This window comes from Manduca sexta, chromosome 10 (assembly GCF_014839805.1).
Source record: "Manduca sexta isolate Smith_Timp_Sample1 chromosome 10, JHU_Msex_v1.0, whole genome shotgun sequence".
Lineage (NCBI taxonomy): Eukaryota > Metazoa > Arthropoda > Insecta > Lepidoptera > Sphingidae > Manduca > Manduca sexta.
The window spans coordinates 8,456,459-8,479,295 of NC_051124.1; the positions used below are offsets into that span (position 1 = coordinate 8,456,459).

At 33.8% G+C, this 22,837-nt stretch overlaps 1 protein-coding gene across 4 annotated transcripts in view; it reads left to right on the forward strand.

Annotated features, from left to right (window-relative positions):
* LOC115455815 (cGMP-dependent protein kinase, isozyme 2 forms cD4/T1/T3A/T3B) overlaps positions 1-1,772 on the forward strand; it is a 189,474-nt gene extending 187,702 nt beyond the window's left edge. For all 4 annotated transcript variants that reach the window (XM_037437123.1, XM_037437124.1, XM_030184552.2 and 1 more), the window contains one exon: positions 99-1,772. In XM_037437123.1, coding sequence (XP_037293020.1) covers positions 99-264 — 166 coding nt within the window. In that variant the 3' untranslated portion in view covers positions 265-1,772. The remainder of the gene's footprint in view (positions 1-98) is intronic.
* The last annotated feature ends 21,065 nt before the right edge of the window (positions 1,773-22,837 follow it).

A 22,837-nucleotide genomic window follows, 5' to 3' on the forward strand; every position in this document is an offset into this window, starting at 1 on the left:
TAAATTTTTTAAACTAAAAAGCAGACAACTTAATCAGGTCCTCGTGGACGGTGTCATTACTTATAATATTATTCAAACATTTACCAATTAATTTCCAGATGGTTCGACGGCTTCAATTGGGAAGGCCTCGCGCAACGTTCTCTAGAGCCGCCGATCACGCCGACCGTCAAGTCGCCCGTCGACACGCACAACTTCGACCAATACCCGCCCGATGCGGATGAACCCCCACCCGACGACCTCTCCGGTTGGGACGCCAACTTCTGATCTTAGTCGAATTATACGTGTGAGTGAGAGGGATGTATCGCGATGTGTGAGACAGATATACAACGCACATATTACGCGCAATTGAATCAAAGAGTAAGATATAGATGCGTCTGACCGTCAACGAAGCAACTAAGTGATTTCTTTTTACCTACAACATACTTAATCTTGTAATTTTCCGTCATAGTGGTTAAGGCAAACGCTGCTACGTTCATAATGCCATTATATTTAGTGTATTTCTTGCCAGTTGTACATCAACTGATATATGGAATGATATTTTTGTAGTAATTTTACTTGACAGTTATGCCAATTCTCGCTATGCAGCAAGAATATAAAGTTTCTTTTTGAGTATGTAAATTACATTGTTAAATAGCATTTTAATTACAAATAATATGTAAATAATATAAATAAAGTTAACGTAAGTCTTAGGTGTGGTCCTCACTAAAATAGTTTTAGTAAATTGTGGCTTCACCATTTCCTTATTAGAATCTTGTTGCAATAAATTATTTTATGCATAAAAATATTCATTTATTTAATGGATTATATGTTTTGTTGTCTTTCATGTTTTCTAACTACAATTTATAATTTTCAGTTTGCGAATATAATTCAGAGTAACACAAGCGGTTTAGGAATTTTCCGCCATGTTTAATTTTTTTTTTATGAAAATATAACAATATTTTCAGAATTGAGTATCGGCTCTAACTAATAATCTATGATTACCATTTTGATGACAGTTAAATATTATACTTTAGCAACCTAAAACGAAATGTCAATAAATTAAACATTTCATGGTTGCTGCATTTTATGCGTATGATTCTTATATAAGGATTGAAAATATTTTTTTTTATAAGTATTTGACTTAATTCGATGAATTTAAATAAGATGTGCTCAAATATGAAAGCGTGTTGAATTTTAGAAATCAAATTTAATGATTTTTATTACCTTTTAAAGTGTTGAAACTTATCGGTGCTTTTTACAAACTGTTAGAAATGCTAATAAAAATTTATGGAATTGCTATTAGAAATCATCAATTAAGGATTATATGAATAAAATTCAAAATCCACTAATATATTTTTGGAGTCAATTCTGAAGTGAAAATAAAATAATTACCTTTGAGGTTCGTTCATACGAAATCATTGCACATGAACGATACAAAGATATTTTGAATTTCGAACATCGAATTATCAAAGCAATTTCAACTTTATTTCAATACGTTCAGAATTGACTTCGTCGTTTAGTTTGTCATGTGCTAAACGTTCAGATCTCTGAACATGACATAATGTAAGACTTACCATATAATTCACTAAAATAGTCAATTTATTATAAGTCTTCCATATGACTATCATTGTAAATATCTTTATAGTATAGGTCACGTCACACTGTGACGATCATAGTGAATGCAATGTATACACGTGTAATATTTTATATAAGGACAGTTATTTTTGTAATCACTAGTAGCTAAATATTTTAATGATTTTGAGAAATGTAAAAATATACGTTATTTCAATTAGTGTGAGTTGATTTTATTTCGCCGTTCCCTCCGACATTTTCAATATTTTTCTTTTATAAATTGATGGTAAACACCGAGTAAAAATAGCTGCAAGACTGTTTTATAAATCTTCTAATCTACGGTTATATTAGTTCTGTCAAATACAAGTAAATACGTATAAAAGGTTATATTAAAATAAAAAGTATTAAATGAATAATTTGCGTACAGTAATTTGCTTTGCAAGAATAATTTAAATAAAAATTATTCAATGTAACAACTGGCTGAAAGTCACAGCGAATGTTAATTCTAATTACGAATTATTTTGAATGACTTCTTTCGGATTCTATATTTAAAATCTCATAGTTTTATTAGAAAGTCTTTGACAATGAGTCTAGTTAAATGAGTTAGTAGATTCGATACTAAAGTGCTTCAACCTCTTTTTAAAAAAAACTGCTACTCACTCGGTTTGACGTCGGCGACATACCAGAGACTTGCTTGTACGGATTATTCATAATATTATGTTATGAACAAAAATTTGCACAGTCTGGATAAGGGATGGTTGATCAAAATCGTTTCACAGTACTACTATAATTCTAATGAATAATGATACCTTTACTAGAAGGATAAGGCCTTAGTACACAGCGCTGGTCTAGCGCTGGTTGGCAGACTCCACATACCCTCAAAATTCTTAGAGTAATTTTCAGGTATGCAGGTTCCCTGACAATTTTTTACTTCACCGGTGAAGCAAACGATAATTCACAAAAAATACATAAAAGTCTGAGGTGCGTGTCTTGTATTTTGAATCTGCGGACTCTCTTCGACTGTCTCGGCAATCAGCCCCACTCTCAACTAGGCTATTGCCGCTACTAGCGAAAAAGAGAGACCACCAACATTTACGAAGTTGTCATAAACACGTTTGAGGCCATACGATTCTATAGAAAAACGACAGAAATAAATTTGTCAGACCTACGACCGCCGGTCTACGGTCACAGGTTCGAATCCCGGGTCGGGCTGTTATATAATAATAATAATAATAAATATTGGGTGTTTATGCTAAGTCTGCCCGGATTCTGGATTTTGTGCCCGATATGGCGATAGCATTGCTCCTTATCACATCACGGGACGGAACATAGATGGGGAAAATTCGGTGCTGTGGTTATACCTCTGCCTACTCCTTTGGAGATAAAGGCGTGATGTGTGTTGTTGTTTTTTTATATTTCAAGACTATAAGACTAAATCCGCCATGTAAGTGTGTCGCGTTCGGGGATCAGCCTGTATATATACGGTTCCAAAAGGACGGCATGTATCGACTGCGGAGGGATAATCATGTCTTGTCAGTAGACATTCAATTGGACCCCACCCCATTTTCTATGAAGTGCAGTAAGGACCACTTTGCAATGCACGTGTAAAAAAAAGACTAGGTAATCATCCAGCTAGATTTAAGACAGACATTGTTAGCGCATAAAGCAAATCATCGTGTCCGGATTGCACTATCAGGCTTAAGTTTACTTACATAATATATTGCAGTACCTTTCCACACTTATCGCCCCGGAATCAGATCGCTTCAAAACAAAGTATTGAAATATGGAGCTCAACAGTACGCCATGCGGTATTTGTACCTATTATTCAAATTGTGTAAAAGTGAATATTTTGTATAAGAATGTACCTATAGTAAACAGGTATATCATAGTTATTTTTCTATGTTTTATGAGTGATAATTCGTTGGAAAATGTTGTTTGATACCATAATATAAAGGACATATTAATGGATGCAACGTAGTAAGCGGATTACCCTCAGAATGGTCGCTTAATTTTCAAGGGTTGCGAGCGCCTAAAGCCTTTACCCTAAAAGTCCGGTGTGTTTGTATGAGTCGACCCTTGCCAGCCTAAGAAACGTAGTCATGTTAAAAAAAAATAGATGCAACTTATTTTCGCTTTGAAGTGCGATATCAGCTGAGACGCCGTCAAATTAAAAGTCGTCGCTATTTAATAAACTGATATCAACACCATTCCAAATAATACCTATCTTAAGTCACAGCTTATGAGGAATTTTTACAGTCGAGTTTCGTTTATTAAATAACGTCGACTTAGCTGAGAACAAGCTCTTAAGTGAAAACTTAAGCTGTATAAAATAGTCCAATACATCAAACGTCTAGTCATCATAGCTCGCAGAACTGATGGCCTATGGGGCAACAAGGTTCTACTAAAGTGAAGGCCACGAACTGGCCAGTGCAGCGTCGGACGTCCACCCATGAGATGGACAGATGACCTGATAAAAGTCGTAGGAGGTCGCTGGATGCGGGCCGTTTCCAATAGGGCAATCTGGAATTTTTTTGGAGGAGGCCTCATGTTCAGCAGTGGACATTCTGCGGCTGATGATGATACATTAAACGTCTACTTGAGATCCTATTTAAAGGTGAGATTGATTTATACGGTCCTAAGTCTGTCGATCTTTAGTCACTTTGTTCCGGAATGAAAACAAAGAAGTCATTAACAGTTACATTTACGACTAAAGTCGTTTGCAACAGGCGATCTTGAATGTCCGCACCAATAAACATCGGCCAGCGCTCTGGGCAGTTAAATTCTAAACTACAAATAATTTTAGACACAATTCCAGATAGCGGCCCAGGATTCTAGTGTATTCCTAAATTTGTATTTATGTCTGGTGCAAATTTACTCGAATTTCGTAAACTTAGGTTTCCATGTTGTACGGTGGTAGAGAAATCGGCCTTTTTAAGGTAAATCGAAAAACTAAACAAATGTTAAATTGAATCAAGCTCTCTATTTAATACATTTTAACTAGGTACCAAACTCGTAATTTTAAAAATATCGAACAAACAACAATTAATTTCATCGTATTGTTTTTTTATTATAAATATTTTGTTCGTTAAAAATATTAATTGTAACGATAAACAGAACATATCCCTATCAATTTTAAAATGCATTTCACCGATTTTAACTGAAGGCGATTACTCAATTCGCCCTAATTTTTTATTATAATAAAAATGAAAAAGCGTTATAATACATAAAACTGCGTATAAAACTTTTGAATTTCAATTTATCTCCATTTACACATAATAATATTTAAACCAAAACCAGCACAACATAACGCGAACATCCCGAACTATTTCAATAAACGTGTAATTGGTTGGAAAAAGCAAAAGTTCGTCACTTAAACCGCATGGAGCATCCCGTTGCCGGAATTCCGCAGTCGGGCCCCACTATCGGCTCCTGTCCGCAACTCCTGCAATAAAGTTGCGACACAGTTCTGCATCGGGTTTCAGTTGAAATGTTGGTGATCAGGGTATTTGCAGAACTTGTAGCTTGCTGTGAAATAGTTGCTATGTTTGCACATAATTATATTTACAAATAATAAAAAAAAAAATATATTTTCACATTTTATTACGGTTTTTTTATTATAATTCCCTCGACGTTTCAATGACTGCTCTCTTCATGGTCACGCGGTGGTAGGGTGCTCGTTTAAAAGGTCAGAAATATTGTTTTATTTTAAAATTTAAGTAAATATTTAAAGATATAAACACAAAATTAATGGAAAATATTTAAAGATATTAACACAAAATTAATGGAAAAATAATTTAAAATATGAAGTTTCTAATATGTGGTAATTTGTAGAATTCATGAAACTAAAGAGATTGAAAAAAGTTACCCATATCAAGCTTCGTACTTATTTCCTTTTTTTATATATTATAAAAATATAATTAATTTTGATTCTTAATGCAATTAGTCAGTTTGTAGACCTATGTTCGTCTGGGATATAATGTTACGGAACGCTAATACGACTTGTTAGAGTTAGAAAATGTATCCAGAAGTATAGTGCAATGCTTAATTAGACTTAGTTATTCACCAATATCTCTATATTGACTATGAAACTGTATTTACATGCCCTCAAAATTCTGCAACAAAGGCCTGTTCTAGCAGTTTCTATTTCTTTCATCTTATTTCACTACGCAAAATACCTTTCCATGCGCATTAATGACATTTAAACATTAAAAAATCTGATTTTATAAGTAACTACGAACTCATCGGTGCAATAGTGGCTCGGAATTTTAGCCTCTAAAAACGAGACAAATTAGGCATTTCTATCGAATAATACAAAGCAGTATTAATACGGTAATAAGATAATATTAATATCTACCATAAGTCAAACTGTTGGCGACGTAAATATTTTTAGTGAAATATAGTTTTGGTTTTAATTATTTGAATTCCGATCCTTCGATGTAATGTTTTTTTGTACTTACTTTTTTGTACTTGCCACTTGAGAGTTTTTCGTCGTATGTGAATAAATATTTTTCTTATAACGCCTATTTTAATTTTACGTGGTTGAGCTCATCGTCAACAGAAACCATTTTGCTAATTATCTGTTTCAAAAGTTATTGTATGTATACCTATTTAGACTTTTCATTAATTTCAAATACATTTTTATATAATCACAAAGCGCCTTTCACAATAGTGTTGTCAAGCGTGTAGTGAGGAAGCAGAGTATTTTCGCGCGCCGATCCCTCCAATCCTGTGGTTAATGGGATAATTTGGTTCCGCGGTACAGGGGTCCGACCCCCGGCTATCGACATTCCACAGGGACCGATTGAATTTATTGAACAAATTAACATTGAACGTTTAACTGTTGCAGTTTTAATTGATTTGTTAACGTTGCGAGGAAATATTGGACATTGAAAAAAATATTCGTATATTAACACCGTTTTAATATTAATATTCTTGCTGTTTAAGGTTAAATTCTACTAAAATATATTTAAATATAATCACTAGTAGTAATAAAGTAAGTGTGAGCGTTCCTGGTCACAACCATGATTAAAATCTAAAATTATCAACTTAAAAAATAAGGTATAATGATATTTGATAGTGAGTAACAGGGAACATATGATTTGAAATCATTACATTAAATTGAACATAATTGAGTTAAATGTAAATTATTAAGGATCATGTACATTTATACCAAAAATAGCACTTCAAAACTCGAATGTTTTTGTCAAGAGATTTAAGACAAGGCTTGTATGAAAACTTCTGTGCAAAAAAGTGACTTGTCGATGTTTCCATCTTAAAGGCCTATACTCAGTGTTAATATTTAAATAAGGTTTTACCGGACTTATACATCTCAATCTAAACATAAAATTAATCTTGTCAAAAAAATTCTTCATTTCTATTACTTCAGACTGTCTTCATTCATTATTCATTCGTTCGTTCCATTCCTTTTATCGTTCTTGTGATTTTTCATCCCCCGTCTGTAAAACTTCGTCGAACTTGCTTTTGTATAGTACTTCAGTTGTTAATGTACTGAAAGGGTCTGTTGGTTTTTGAAAAGACAATTTAAGACTACTATAGGGGTACAATTTCGGCAATAGAGTTGAGTAAGTCAATAAAACAATTTAGTAACTACTTCAGATTTGTTTCTTATTGGGTTCCTTTTACTGAGAATTCCAGTAGCCAAAGTTTAATTTATATAAACTTCTCTAAAATTGTCTTGATTTAAAATCTATATGGTTTCTAAGAATTTAAGCTAAATTTTAATTAATCTCTGCTCCGATAGAAACAATAATAATTTTGTCAAGTCATACAAGAAACCACATATTTGATATTTTACAAATCTAGATTAATGTATAGATATAAAAACGGTGGTACTTGCGTATGATCTCAACAAGTTTGTACCATTAGTAAAATATTGGAATGTGTAATAAAAAAAACATAATTAACTAATTACTGTTTTGTCATTTTTTATCTCATGACAAATCAGACACAAAACTTCTTTCTGTATACTAACTATTTTGCAAAAAAGAGAGGAATCTTAGGGTCTCGAATAATTTCCATATCAAATTTAATACATTTTTTAATACTTTTTAAGAAGATCAATTATGTCATATAGGTTGTTGCGAAACTTTGACCGTTTACGCAGGAAGTTACTTAAGAAGGAACGGAAGCTTTCAAAAGGAATAAATTTTCCTCGTTCTTGCATTATTTTTCGTTGATGCTCTGCTCCTATTGGTCATCGTATGATGTCATATAGTCTATAGCCTTCCTCCATAAATGGGCTATCCAATACTAAAATATTTTTTCAATTTGAACTTGTAGTTCGTGAGATTAGTGTGTTCAAACAAAAACGTAAATAAACAACCTTTTAGCTTTATATATATATCTAGCTTTTGCTCGCGGCTTCGCCCGCGTGAAGAAGTTTTCCAGGATATTTTTTTTTCCGACTTACTTGATATATATCGTTATATTATGACCAAATTACACAAAATCATTATAAATTGTAGCCTTTGTGTTATTCTAATGTATTATCAATATTACTGTAAAGTTTCATCCAAATCCGTTCGGTAGTTTTTCGTGAAAGAAGAACAAACATATATACATACATACATACCTCCATACATCCATCCTCACAAACTTTCGCATTTATAACATTAGTAGAATAGTATAGACAACTATTTCGCGACACGGTACATTACTAAACGGTATAAAGTTCCCATTTAATGGAGTTTTAAATGGTTTATTTATCATATTCCGATGGCAAACGGTAGACAAAGGCAAACATCATTTAATTTAGCAACCGGCACGAAGTTTTGGGGAATTCGCAAAGTTTTATTAATGGAACTCTGAATTTAACTTCTGATCTTAATCTATATTCTAAGACTTATGCGGCAAACAATTCCTTTTGTACTATAGTATGAATTTGGCCTCTTGTGTGTTGACCTTAATATTAATTAATATTACAGATTGAAGTACGTAATTTAGGGTTCTTGACGTTCAACTGGACCACGTGATACTAATTATAAATACTAATTTCAAAACGCCACGTATCAAAATATCTGATAAGTTCTTTGAAACCAATTACATCTCTCCTCTATCTGGATTTTTATGCCGTTTACAATCAAAACAAATACTCGGATTACCAGGTTTCTAGTGAGTGAGATACCTCATGAAGGTCTCTGCCAAGGAATTCTCGATGTGAACTCATCGTAAACGTCCATCCTAAACGTTATAAGGTAAGGTAGTAGAAAGAAATCAATCTTGACATTAAGCTGAACTTTATTGAAATAAAACTATGTATTTTACGGATTTTATCGCGGTTTTTTAATTCTAATTTACTCCCGAAGTTTTTAAGATTTTGCAGTCTTCGCGGTCACGGGGCGGACTAAGGTTTTGGTCATCCGAAAAGTCAAAGTTACAATATCTTCCTATATTTTACAATATACATTTTTTTAAACGTTGATTTAACTTTATTATTCTTATTTAGAATTAAATAAAGCAATTTAGTACATTATAAAATATAAAATGGAGTTGTGAATTAGTCATAGTACTAACCCTTTCATCAAAGTGGATTGTGTAGTTGTTGATCTAGGCCATTCAAATGATAGACGGCATACAAGTCAAAGGTCACAATATGCAAAGTGTATCCGAAATTCTCGCTATCAGCGGAGAGGGACCTTGTTGCTTTGGATGAAGATAAATGGCCTTCTCAGTAGGGTACATAGTGAAGTATTCTGCAAAATTATGTCATTCACGATAATGGAAAATGGGATGGAATGACTGCCTTGGTTGCGTAGTTGTACTGCTTGCGCGGCACGGCAGCGCTCCGAGGTCCTGGGTTCGAATCTCGAGCAAAGTTATATTTGGGTTTTTCTGGTCAGTATTAGCCCACTTGGCGAAAAGTGGGTGCCTTAGTTATGCCTCTGCATACCGCTTCAGGGATAAATGTGTGATGTGTGCTTCTTAACGATAGTGGATAGTGCTCCTTTAATCCAGTCCTATATCCTACCAATATCTAGACATATAATTAAACAGCATAAGTTCCTTTTCTGACTGTCTGCCTATTTCTTTTTTAGCGGATATATCCAAAACTACTGAACTTTTCATTTACTTTTCACAGGTGGATGGTATTGTTGGTATTGGAATAAAAGCCTTATTCATTAAAATGGGATATTGAGGTGATAGCATTTTTTTTAATTATGAATATGTTTAAGATTGTTTGTAAAGAGATTTATGCATATATGGTATATGTATACTCTAAGTACATTTTTTCAAAAGATTTTGGACTGAAAAATACGCTTTAAAACTTTCCCTAGGTTAATGACGTAGGGAAAGTCGAGAGTATAGTTACTGTATTTTATTGATTAAATTATATGAGCCTAGTTAAAAATCTAGTAATAGTCTTGTGGAATCTTTCAGAAATAGGATACAAAAGAACGAATAAGCTAGCAATCCGATAATCAACCTAACATTAATAATAATAATAATAATATCAGCCCTGTATTATATACTTGCCCACTGCTGAGCACGGGCCTCCTCTACTACTGAGACGGATTAGACCTTAGTCTCCACCACGCTGGCCTAGTGCGGATTGGCAGACTTCACACACCTTCGAAATTCCTATAGAGAACTTCTCAGATGTGCAAGTTTCCTCACGATGTTTTCCTTCACCGTGAAAGCGAACGATAAATTCACAAAGAATACACACAGGATTTTTTTTAAAAGTCAGAAGTGTGTGCCCTTGGGATTTGAACCTGCGGATATTCGTCTTGGCAGTCCGTTCCACACCCAACTAGGCTATCACCGCTAACCTAACATTGAAAATGTTTAAATAAGAGATTATACTGAAACATAAGTTATAAAATTATCATTTAAAATACTTTAAAAATCTTTCTTTGATAACCACCTTCACAATTCAGAAAAGGAATTCAGAGACTTCGCGAATTAAATTGTGTTGTCAAAGGCTACCTTTCCAGTAATGAAATCTAAAGGGCGCCCCAATTATGAGGACCGCAGTAATTTCATGGACTATTTTTTGTCAAAACGTCTTTGAAAAAATTTATAATGGTCCAAAAAACTTTAATTAAATGTTTAAAAATTGTCGTGAACTTCTTTAGGGACAGCAAGGGATATTGTTTTATCTGCTAAGATGTAAATGTAGGTTAAATATTATTAGATTTATTATTTCATGATATGTTAAATTGTATATTTTTGATTCTTAATATTAAAATAAAAATCGTAAGAATTTTAATTTATCAGGGACCACATATCAGAATTGAAAATAATAATAATATAATATCTGCCCTGTATTATATACTGTCCCACTGTTGGGCACGGGCCTCCTTTACTACTGAGAGGGAAGGCCTTAGTCCACCACGCTGGCCTAGTGCGGGTTGGTAGACGTCACATACCTTCGAAAATTCCTAATTTCTCAGGTATGCAGGTTTCCTCACGATGTATTCCTTCACCGGTAAAGCAAGCGATAATTCAAAAAGAATCCACACTTTTTTTTTTTAGAAAAGTCAGAGGTGTGAGCCCTCGGGATTTGAACCTGCAGACATTCGTCTCGGCAGTCCGTTCCACAACCGACTAGGCTATCGCCGCTTTTTTAGAATTGAAAAATCGGGGATCAAAAGTAAGTCACTGGTCACTGGGTACAGGTCTGAGGTCAAATATCGGATACCGGATATTGGATGTCGGGTGTTTCATGTGGCACATGGTGTGTTTATTTCCACATATCAGATATAAAGTATATCGTTTCTTCCACTATTTCGTGATTAAATGGATGTGTACTTTCAGTTTTTTAAATATGTGTATTACATAATTTACGCCTATATTTGATTACATAATACTGGCAATACTTAAAATTTGAAAAAAAAATATTTGGCAACCCTATTACACTCAGCACATGTCCCCGTACGCGGCCGACAGCCTATTTACATTTCACAGAGAGGGTTTGTGAAGCTTTGGTAATTAATTATTAATAATTTACGCCCGAGTGCCCGTGTGGGTATTGTGTCAACGTAGGGTTGTCACTTGTCTGTCACGTTAAAGTGCACGTGAACAACTTGTTTTTATTCTCATGTTCTCATTCCGGGTTATTTAAAAAAAGACGAAACGTTAACTATTTAATCAAAATGTATTGAAGGGTACTTGTAAGATTTATTGATGTTGGTAAAAATATTACTTACTTACTAATGTCAATAAATTAGTTGAGAGTGGAACGGACTGCCGAATCCAATGCCCGCAGATACGAAACTAAAAGCCACGTATCTCAGACTTTTTTAAAGTCATGTGTGTATATTTTTGCGCACTTTCGCTTTCTTTAACTCTGAAGGAAAACATCGTGAGTAAACTAGCATACCTGAGAAATTCTCTCTATGAATTTCGAGGGTATGTGAAAGCTGCAAATTTGGTTTAGGCCAGCGTGGTTGACTAAAACGTAAACCCTCTCAGTAGCAGAGGAGGCCCGTGCCCAAAAATGGGATGGTAAATAATACAGGCTAATATTAAAATGATTATAATTATTCTAATTTGTTTAAATTGTCACGAACTCTTGTCATATATCCAAAATATTTAGTAAATTGACAACCCTAACATGTAGTACATTTGTTACTACGTGCTAAAGTTTACCTAATATCACTACCTCTGTAATGTCATCAGTCAAAAAACTTGTATCAAGCAATTTTCGACGATATCACCTTATGATAACAGTCATTATAAGTTTCGGGAGTAACAGAATAATTTTGTAAAAATTTCATAGAAGAGAACATTTACGAAACGGATGGCGAATTCTCGGTTTCACTTGAAAATAGTTAATTATGCGCCTAAGGATAATAATGACCACTTAGTCATTGGACCACTATTTTTACACCACTACACCCTTTTAGTTCCTTTCATAGATTTACGTTAAAAACTTATAAAGCATAATGTTTACGTTTAAACATTTTATGTAAAAGTATCCTCGTGTTAATGTAAGGCCGTATAACCAAGTAAACTGTACCAATCTGATATTTTTTTTATATTGTTGTAACATTTTTTATTGTTTTTAATGACGACACGAGCTTGCCATTCGCCCGATGGTAAGCGATACGACCGCCCATAAACAGTAGAAACACCATCCAACATCTTGAATTACAACGTATTGTTTGGTATTCCACTGCGCTCGCCATTCTGAGACATGAGATGTTAAGTCTCATTAAGTCCAGTAGTTACACTGGCTACAATAACCGCCCCATGAAGTGACTACACACTGCTGTTTGGTGGCAGAAATAGACATTGCGGTGGTACCTACCAAGGCGGACTCTCACATATGAGAGACCTACCACCAGTATATGTTTTGTGTTTATTAAATAAATAAGGAGCTTGTAATATCAACCCTAATACCATCAGAAAAATAAGAAACACACTCGCCTTTTATCCCCGAAAGGTTAGGTAGAGACGCAACTATTGCATTCACTTTCCGTCGTGTGTATTTCGTCCCATGATGTGATGGGGATCGAGCCTATCGCCATATCGGACACAAATTCCAGACTCCAGGCTGATACTGAGTAGAAAAACCCAACATTAACTCAACCCGGGATCGAACCTGAGACCTCAGCATTATAGCCGTACCGTAATACAACTATCCCGAAATATAAAATACATTCCAAAGTAGATTTTGAATAGCGTAGCATCAAAAATCCTATAAATATTCTCTACATATTATATAATATAATAATATCAGTCATGTATTATATACTGTCCCACTGCTGGACACGGGCCTCTACTACTGAGAAGGATTAGGCCTTAGTCCACCACACTGATCTAGTTCGGATTGGCAGACCGTAGGTTTCCTTACGATGTCTTCCTTCACCGTTAAAGCAAGCGATAATTCACAAAGATTATACACATAATTCTATTAGAAAAGTCAGAGGTGTGTGCCCTTGGGATTTGTAGCTCCGGACATTCGTCTTAGCAGTCCGTTCCACACCTAATTAGGCTATCGCCGCTCTACATATAATACAATATTGTAATGTCTTCACCCCCTAAGGGTTAAAAACCACACTAGTACACATCGCAGAGCATATAACCGCCCCATGATGTGATAGAGGCGAGCCTATGATACCATATCATCGAGCACTCATCACCTACAACATATACTTGGCACAGTCAATAATGATGCTTGTCTTAAGTGAGACAAGTTCCTTGAAATTCCACCGTCCACAGGAATTTGAACTAACAATGTAGAGTTGTATAATTGGCATGTATGTGGCCGCAGACCCCGGATTGGGCCTTTCGCGGTCAGGGATTAGGCGGCAACTAACGAACCGCAAGAGAAGCGATATCCCCATACACCATACCTAATGTGCTTCGAAGACAAATTTTATATTAAGAGGCGTGCTGCGGTGTTGGGTTAGAATCCTGGGTGAAGTAAAGAATATGAGCCTAAGTAGTGATAAGTGACTTGGCCTCGTCAAATACATTGAAATGTCCCATACTAGCACTTTGTAAATACGATACACTTCCACTTATCTTTGAAAAGACAAAAAGTAATACTATTTAACATTTATGTAGTAGTAATGTGATAAATTGGTAACACCCCACCCCCCCCTTATACCTACCCCGTTATAAGTTTACTAAAAACATCGTTAGCTTCCCTTGTCATAGTTGGGTAAAACAAGCCTCAATATAACATTGTTATGTAAAAGATCACGCATCGACCACATGTTCAGTTTCCTTCCAACGGTTTCAATCAATGAAATTTGTACTTTTCCAACGCCGAAGCTATCACGAGCTGGTGAGCTGATCCGGCTACTGACGACGAAGCCTTACACGAAACCTTATTCTTAAGGTGGAACACTTATTAAAGTTATTGCGGTCATTGGCTTTCGTTTTAGGTGTAACAGTTTTTATAATGATTTATATTGGGACGTCTAATATTGTAGTGCCAGGGCCATGTTAATAAACCAATATCACCCTTATTCAAATAGGATTTTAAGGTAAAATATTGACTGTTGAAAGGCTAATTGATCTAAGCGACTTTTTTGCGACACAAGATTCAAACATATTTAAAATCAGCACCTTTTTCTATGTTTTTATAAACTAGTTAAAATTTTTCGAGAAAAAATTTCGCTAATCAATTACTCTTTCAATCGTGGATATAATATTGAACTACTTAACAATTTGATCTGTCATTTGAGCGCTTGTCACTTAAGACAGCGTTGTTTAATATTTAAAAAACTTAGCTGTCAATGTCCGGCATATTATGAACTTAAGATATCACTTGAGATGTTGTTGATATCTGTTTTTTAAATAGCGACGATCTTAAGATGCTGATTTTAACACGATAGCGTCTTAGCTGTTATCGCAATTCATAGCGAACTTTATTTGCATCGATAAAAGTACGGCCCGTGGTGTATCAAATGGATGAGATGGTTTAATCGGTATAATAACAATATCTCATAGAAAAACGTCGCGAAATAGTTTTGTTACCTTTCGTAATTTTGTTATAGTCAATGGAAGCCCGTGAAATACCTCTCCAGTCAAATGCATGTGGATAAGTTGCCTACAATTAATATGCATTAGAATAATCCCTTCTTAGCCGAATTTCGGCTAGGGCGGTCAATTTAAACGGAGGGCATCCGGGTACACAGGAAATATTTCAGTCCACAAGTATAGGCAGAATATAAAGATGCACTCTTTATTCCTTCACTCTCATAGTCCGATAAGACGACAATCCGATATACCGGAGAGAAATCAGGTGCAGGACCAACGACTTTACATACTTTTCGAGGTACAGGGGTATCGCACCACCAAATTTTAGACTCTTACTGTTACTGCGTATTTTTAAAATCGAAAACCCCAATCTCTATACTTTTGGTTCGATCTGGGATTCGAACCCAGGACTTCGGGTTAGTCGTACTCGTACCGCGTGCAACTACAACCACGCCAACGAGGCAATCGTTTCTATGCTAATGTAGTATTCACTCTAAATATTCCTGCATTATCAACCCTAAAATTGCAACTGAATCATGCCCCGCAATTCCAGACAAATACAAATGGATATGAAGATTTCTAAATCCCAGCGCGGAAATAAATTCCGCCCTCGTTTTTCAACTGACTAATGACACGTTGCATCCTCAGTAACATGTTATAGCTACAATATTTGTCTGTCTATGTCTATTTTAGATACTGTTTACTCTCTATTTGTATGGAATTTACACAACAATAAATTTTGACACATTTATTATATTCAAAAGTGAAAATCATTTACAGTATTTTTTTTAAAAACATCCTACCAGGTATCCTTAAATTTTATTTTTGATTTTGTGAGACGATAAAGTAATATTAAAATATACATGTAATAAATTAATACTATTTATTTTTAATTGACCTAATTTTTATTAACAATAGTGACTAGTAATATTTAAAATAAAACGTAAGGAACACGAACTTTATCATAAGTATTATTAATAAGATTTTTTATAGGTGAAAGCTTGTAATTAGCAACTTAATTTTACTTATAGATGAAACTCACTTTGTTAATCGTCATTAATCTGTAAGCTTTCCTTAAATAAAGCAAAAAAAAAAGATGTTACTAAGTATTGTATAATTGTAGCCTTAATGCTACCAGTAACTCTTTTCGGTAAGGGCTGAATTATTACTGCAAAAAACATTGTAGTTTTTCAATAAAAAACACCAATCAAATCATACATAAAAATGCAAACATTCTTAGAAAATAACGCAAAGAAACCAGTTAGACAACTGTTCAACAGATGACATTGCAAAATGCACATTCACTTTTATTACACTTACTAAACTTTTACGATAATCTTGACTTGTTTACAAAAAACAACATTACTTGATGTTACCGTATGCGCTGTGACGAAAGCATTTTCCACAGTTGGTTGGCAGTAGGTATTTTCTTCGCTAGGCCGCCAGTCGGTAGAGACTACGCGCGAGGAACACGCGTGTGCACGAATCCCGCACGCCGGTATTCGTAAACAAACCGTAAATAAGTGACATAAGTTTTACTTCTGATTTGTGTGTGGTGTATTGGATATTCTGTTTGGCGGCCGTTGGCCTCAACATTTCAGGTAATTTTTCTATTATGTTCATTATAAGTTTCACCAGTTAATCGGTCCGTGTTTCAAGTTAATACGATAATAGGAACATATTGCGAAATTATTTGACGAACAATTTTAATGAGACATTTGAAGAATATATTCGTGATGCACGACATACTCGAGTCATTTGCATTTCCTTAATGAGTATAAAGTAAATGAATTAATTAATAAAATATGACTCTCGCAAAATAAATAAAATAACTAAAAAAGATTTTGGAATATGAACTAAATAAATATTAGATTAGATAAGAATTGCTCTACGTCTTGGACGCTTTAGAATGCATTCCATGAGTTTATTTTTGTAACTAAAATAGGCTATTCAAATTTAAATATGAGGTGATAACGTTAGACATCATAGATCCAGATCCTATGCATTAATATTATTGTACAAATATAACTTAGATGAAAGCAATACAGTCATTATAAATAAAAATAACAAACATACTAATATTTTGTGTCTGAATCATTTTTATACAGCAATTGCTGGATAATTAGATCAAAAACACTTTTTAGTTTGTGAAAATTGATGGGAACATGACTTAATATTATTTGTATAAAATATTACAATCTTCTCTACGATCGATTTATTACAAGATAATATAAAATAAATAATATTTCACACGTAAATCGAAGTTAAAAAACAATATCGATAAGTAGCTTACTTCAATTATTATAATAATTATGAATTTTAGATTTCCCAAATAAACTACATAAGAGAAATGTGTCAGCAGTTGGTAAACAGCAGCCAGCATTCATTATTGATTAAAATATTTTTTAAAAACAGCATTAATTGCCTCCTTTCAAAATCAGTCAACTTAAATACTACCAGAAACCAAGTTTGACCTTTCAGAATCAGTCTTTGATACTATCAGAAACCAAGTTTTATATATCCATGAGTACACATTGACCGTAAACACGCGTGTACGTTCGAACTTCAAACGGAAATTGCCTGAACGATTCCGTCGGAAGCGACCGGCTTCACTTCAGTGATGAGTTGTCTCCTATCTTGCATAGAAAAAATCTCATATCTATAGGAAATAGAAGTCACAAGTCTACTGACATTTGTACTAGCATTGCAGTTGCTGTTGTACATTAACTTGAATGCCTGTGAAGTAGTTGTATTGCGTGTGGGGCACGACTCTTTCATGAGGTTTTGGGTTGAATCCAATCATTCCCGGGTCAGGCAATAATATTGGGTTTTGCTGCTCAGTATCATGATGTACCGACCGTAAAGTTATGATTATTGTTCCATATTCTGTTTTGTGCAAATATTTTAGGGCAAGCCAGGCTTTTAAATAATTTTAGGGCAAGCCACTGGTATCATCCCGGAGACTGGGATATGTGCCCGATATGGCGGTAGGCTCGCACTCTATCACAGCTATGGTACAGAAAACTCCTGGTGAAAAATGCGCGCCCTGGTTGAATCTCTGTCTACCCTTTCAGGGATAAAGTCGTGATGTGTGTTTATGTTTTACTTTGACTTGAATCTAATTAAAGGTTACAAATTGTAAAGCCACACTTTAGAAAAATTGGTTTGAGTGATGTAGTAGTATTGTCTCACAGATCAATTTAGATTGACAGCCTGCTATTTTGTTATGTAAGGTGGGATTTCCCGAGACCAAAATACCTCCCTTCAATATTTAATCGTTATTCCATTTCGCATCCGTGATGCGCATCCATGATTCTTTTGGTACGGATGAGATAATACGAGCGGGTGACATATCTATGGTCCTATACGCTCTAAAAATGAACGTATTATTATAACGAATTATGAAATAAATTAATGGATTTGAACCTGTAAAATGTTATATATTATTCAGAGTCCGTTGATATTGACTCTATCATCAGTTCAGAAAGCAGTTCTCACCAGAGAAGAACGGCTAAGATATTCTAGTGTTGTTCTTTCTAAAACCAGTTTAAAGTATAAATTAAAATGCATGATATAGAGAAAACAATTAGTTTTTTTACGGTTGTTTAGAGCAGTTCATTCATACACCCAAAAAGACAATAAATAAATTTTAAATTCCTTTACGAATGCACAACCCATTCGTACGTAAGATCGTAAGATCATCATTAAATAATCTTATTTAAAAACAATACGAGGAACAAAACTAACTGCTCTGATGAAAGCTCTTTTGTTCTTACTTTAGATGTATATTACAAGCCATTATGGAAAACAAAATAGTCAATTTTTCCATTTATAATTGCGTCCCAAGTACTCTTAAAAATGTTATGTTAATTTAAAATGTACATCATTTCCCATACGCTCAAACCAACGAAACGTAGTAAGTTAATGGATAAAGCCAAAAGCAAACTTGTCGATTCAACGTGGCGTAGCCTTTGGAGTTTTTCAAAACTAATATACGCTGTAAATAACAGGCTTGTATGGCGGAAAAATATAAACCCATTTATACGTAACTGTAATTAGTTTTTATAAGAATGTTAGGCGATATAATTAGGTTGTCTGCGACTCTGTCTTAGATATCTGAATTTTCGTATTCTTTATCACAATTTTTAATTTTTATAGTATAACCATTCTAACATCACATTATTCATTCTTCCCTAAGGGCTAGGCAGAGGCGAAACTAGAGTATCAACTTTGCACTGTGTATTTTAGTCCCATCACGTGATAGCGAGCTATAGTCATGTCGCCCATACATTCCACTCTCCGGGCTAATACCAGCCATGAAACTTAGCCCAAACTGGGAGTCAAACTCAAGACCTCAGAGCGTTATACCACAGTAACGAACTAAAGTTATGTCGGCCATATATTCCAGTCTCCGGGCCGATACCGCCTATAAAACCCACGTTGCCCAAACTGGGATTCAAACTTAAGACCTCAAAGCGGTATACCACGCAATACATCTAATTTTGTAAAAGATTTTCACTATAAATAACACATTCCTATCTTCTAAAAATTCTCTAACAATAGTAAATCAGGCCAACCCTTAATCTTCAAGAGCCTACATAGGTTTTGTATGGTTTCGAAATGAAACTGCGAGGACCGTGCTCCAAAAACCTTCCACAATACGCTCGCATCCTGCACTGTTACAAGTGCTGTAATTATATCCTTTTTGTGCATTTCCTTGTAAATGTGAACTAAGGTGTATATACTTTAACGGAACTGCGATTTATTTCGTGTTTCTTTTTTATATTCAGAAGTAATTAATGCAACAACAAATAATTTCAGGAAATTTTCTTATAGTAGTTGAAATCTTTTTGAGATTCATTAAAACGTCTATATTTATATACCTTAACTTATTTACTAAGTTTAATTTAAATGAGAAGACATAGTATTCATAATAATTATAAATAAATACATACACTCATGCCTTTTATATTTGAGGAAGTAAACAGAAGCCTACCTAGTACACCAACTTCGCCATACTTATTCCGTCCTTTGATCTAATAGGGAAAAGGCCTATTATAAAATCGGACACAAATTCCAAACTTCAGGCTGATACGAAGCAGAATAACCAACAACGTCATCCCTCCGGAATCCGGGACCTTAACACACCGATCTTCCCGAACACAAGTACTCCTCCAAAACAACTAACAATAATATTTATGTAGATTTTTATCGTTATATCGTGAATTTAAATAATAAGAACCATTGTAAAAGGTTGGAGATGTGATCTGTGCATCACAGACAAACGCATTTACGTTTAAATGATGTTCATAATGTATCTTTTTGTATGTATAAATGTAAATAATAAATAAAAAAAAGGAAAATAATTATAACAATTTAAAATAATCCTTATTCTTTAAATTTTTCACGAAGTAAAAGAAAACTCATTCAGTCATAAAATAATTGAAAGCGCGTCTATAAAATATTCTCAATTGTAATAAAAGGTGGGACCTAAAGAAAAATATATTTCTTCCTAAGCTTTATTATCGAAAATTGGACTATTCCGCTCAACGGGTCCGGATAACGAGGGATCCCGAATGCAATGGAATTAATTTCAAATGCTTCGATAGATTCTATAAAATATTTACAGATATTGAGTTTTATTTACGAGTATTTACGTTTCAAAGAAATCCAATGAGTAACATTTAGGATTAGATACGACGCAAAAGTAAATACGTTTTTGCTTTCTTTGCTTAGTAGGATTTATTTATTGTTGAGCGTTGTTACGATATTATTTTAGGCTAGAGACTATCAAATAGAGCACTAGATAAGTAATAAACACGGATCATGAACAATCGCAATGTTAAAGGAATCGTGAAAGAAATGAAGATTAGGTATTGAGGAGAAGATTTTGGAGAAAATATTATAAAATTCAATTTCGTATTAGAAAATCCACAGTTAAAATAACATAGTTACATAGAAATTTTAAATATTACAATACTTGGGAATTTTACTGATCTTTAATTGTAAATTTTTTTCTCAACGTAAGCCGCCATTGCACTATGCTTTCCTTTTTAAACATCTTTCAAAAAAATAGGTAGTTCTCAATTGGTGTGTTTGCATTTTTTAATCAACTTCAAAACGGAGGTTCTATATTCAACACGTATGTATGTTTGTATGGCTAGGACTTCCTTAAAAATTATTGACTTGATTCAGAAGTGGTTTAAATGTATCCATATAGATTTATTTGAGAAATTGTGTGTCGACATGCGTCATTCCTTTTTAAATGGTAATTTTATTTATCGTCACGTTCTGGTCTATTTTTAACCGATTTCAAAAAGTAGCAGGGTTATCAATCCGATTAGCCACCGATTGCAAAATTGGTAACCAGTACATACCAGTTATGTAAAATTATTTTTTGGTTTTTAGTAATTTTCGTAGGCGGTTTAATTTTATGGTAAAATGTTTATTTTTTTGCAACAAATAACTCGACTACTTTTTTACACAACAAATCCTTAGATTTCCAAATACATTGGTATGTGTAGATAGGAGAGCTGTGAGAAGATAAATGATCGAGAGGGAAACAATAATTAGGAGTTAGAAGCGAAGATTAAGGCGCCCTATCTCAGTGATTGCTGTTCGGAGGAGCTTCAGTATTGAATAGCTTTGTATAATTCATTTATTATTCATTGTATTATATTTTTTTTTTATTCACAATGCATGTCGTTATTATTTATTAAATTGGACTTATATTATTGCACAATGTATATGAATTGTTAAAATATATTGAATGTCAATAATAGACAAGCTGTAGTCCTGTTATCAAAACAGATTTGCTCTGCTTAAAAATGAGACATCACATTATTGTTATGTTGAAATATTTTTAAAAAATAACTCAATTTCAAATAAATAGATTATTTGTTAGTGTATTTTTGTTAAGTATATCGAGGACATCAGCTATATTCGGCGGCTCCTTCTTTTAGTGTGTACATTTCACTGACGTACTAGAAAGTGAAGATGATGTCAGCTCCGATGAAAGTGTTCCATTAAATTATATATGATTTAAATTGTTATAATATGGTTTTGTATTTACAAAAGTGACGAAATTCTTTAGTGACATATTGCCAGTTAAGAGATAGCGCAATAGTGTGCAAATCGCAAGAATCTAGTTTTCGATGCCAATCGAAATTTGAGCAAGCATTTAAATTTTTATTTATTTATTAGGTTTTCCAGCAGACTATAAAAAACACTACAATTACAATAATTAAAATATTACAACTCGTAGCTTGAATTTAAACCAGTCAAGCAAAATTCATGTATATAATTTTATATTTTTAATGGACAAACGCATTTTGGGATTAAAAGAAACCGATATCTAATTCGACGAGCGGACATGGTATACATATCGTAAACATATACATAGGACCATTGATCAAGAATACTTAGAAATAATAATAAATTAACCAATTTTAATTAACATTAGTTAAACGAAGATTGGATTAGGTGTTTGAGTTCGAGCAATTTGGTCTATTTGGTGTTTGCACTTAGGAACACCCACTGCACACGCGATCTTAAAAGAAGCTGTTGTTGATCATCTTTGCACTTCTCTTTGTATCAAACGTGTTCGTAATCACGTCAACTGAAAATCAAAAAAGATTTCAGTCTACTTGAAGAAGTAATGACACCGTTAATTATAATTGTGGAGTCCATGTTAACAAATATTCTGTACAAGTAAAAGCACAATAATCAAAAAAAAAAATATCTCTCAAATAATTGCTACTAAAATTATAATTTTAATTTATAAATTTGTCTTTTTATAAAACCTTTTTTTTTTTTGTGATATTAAAGATTT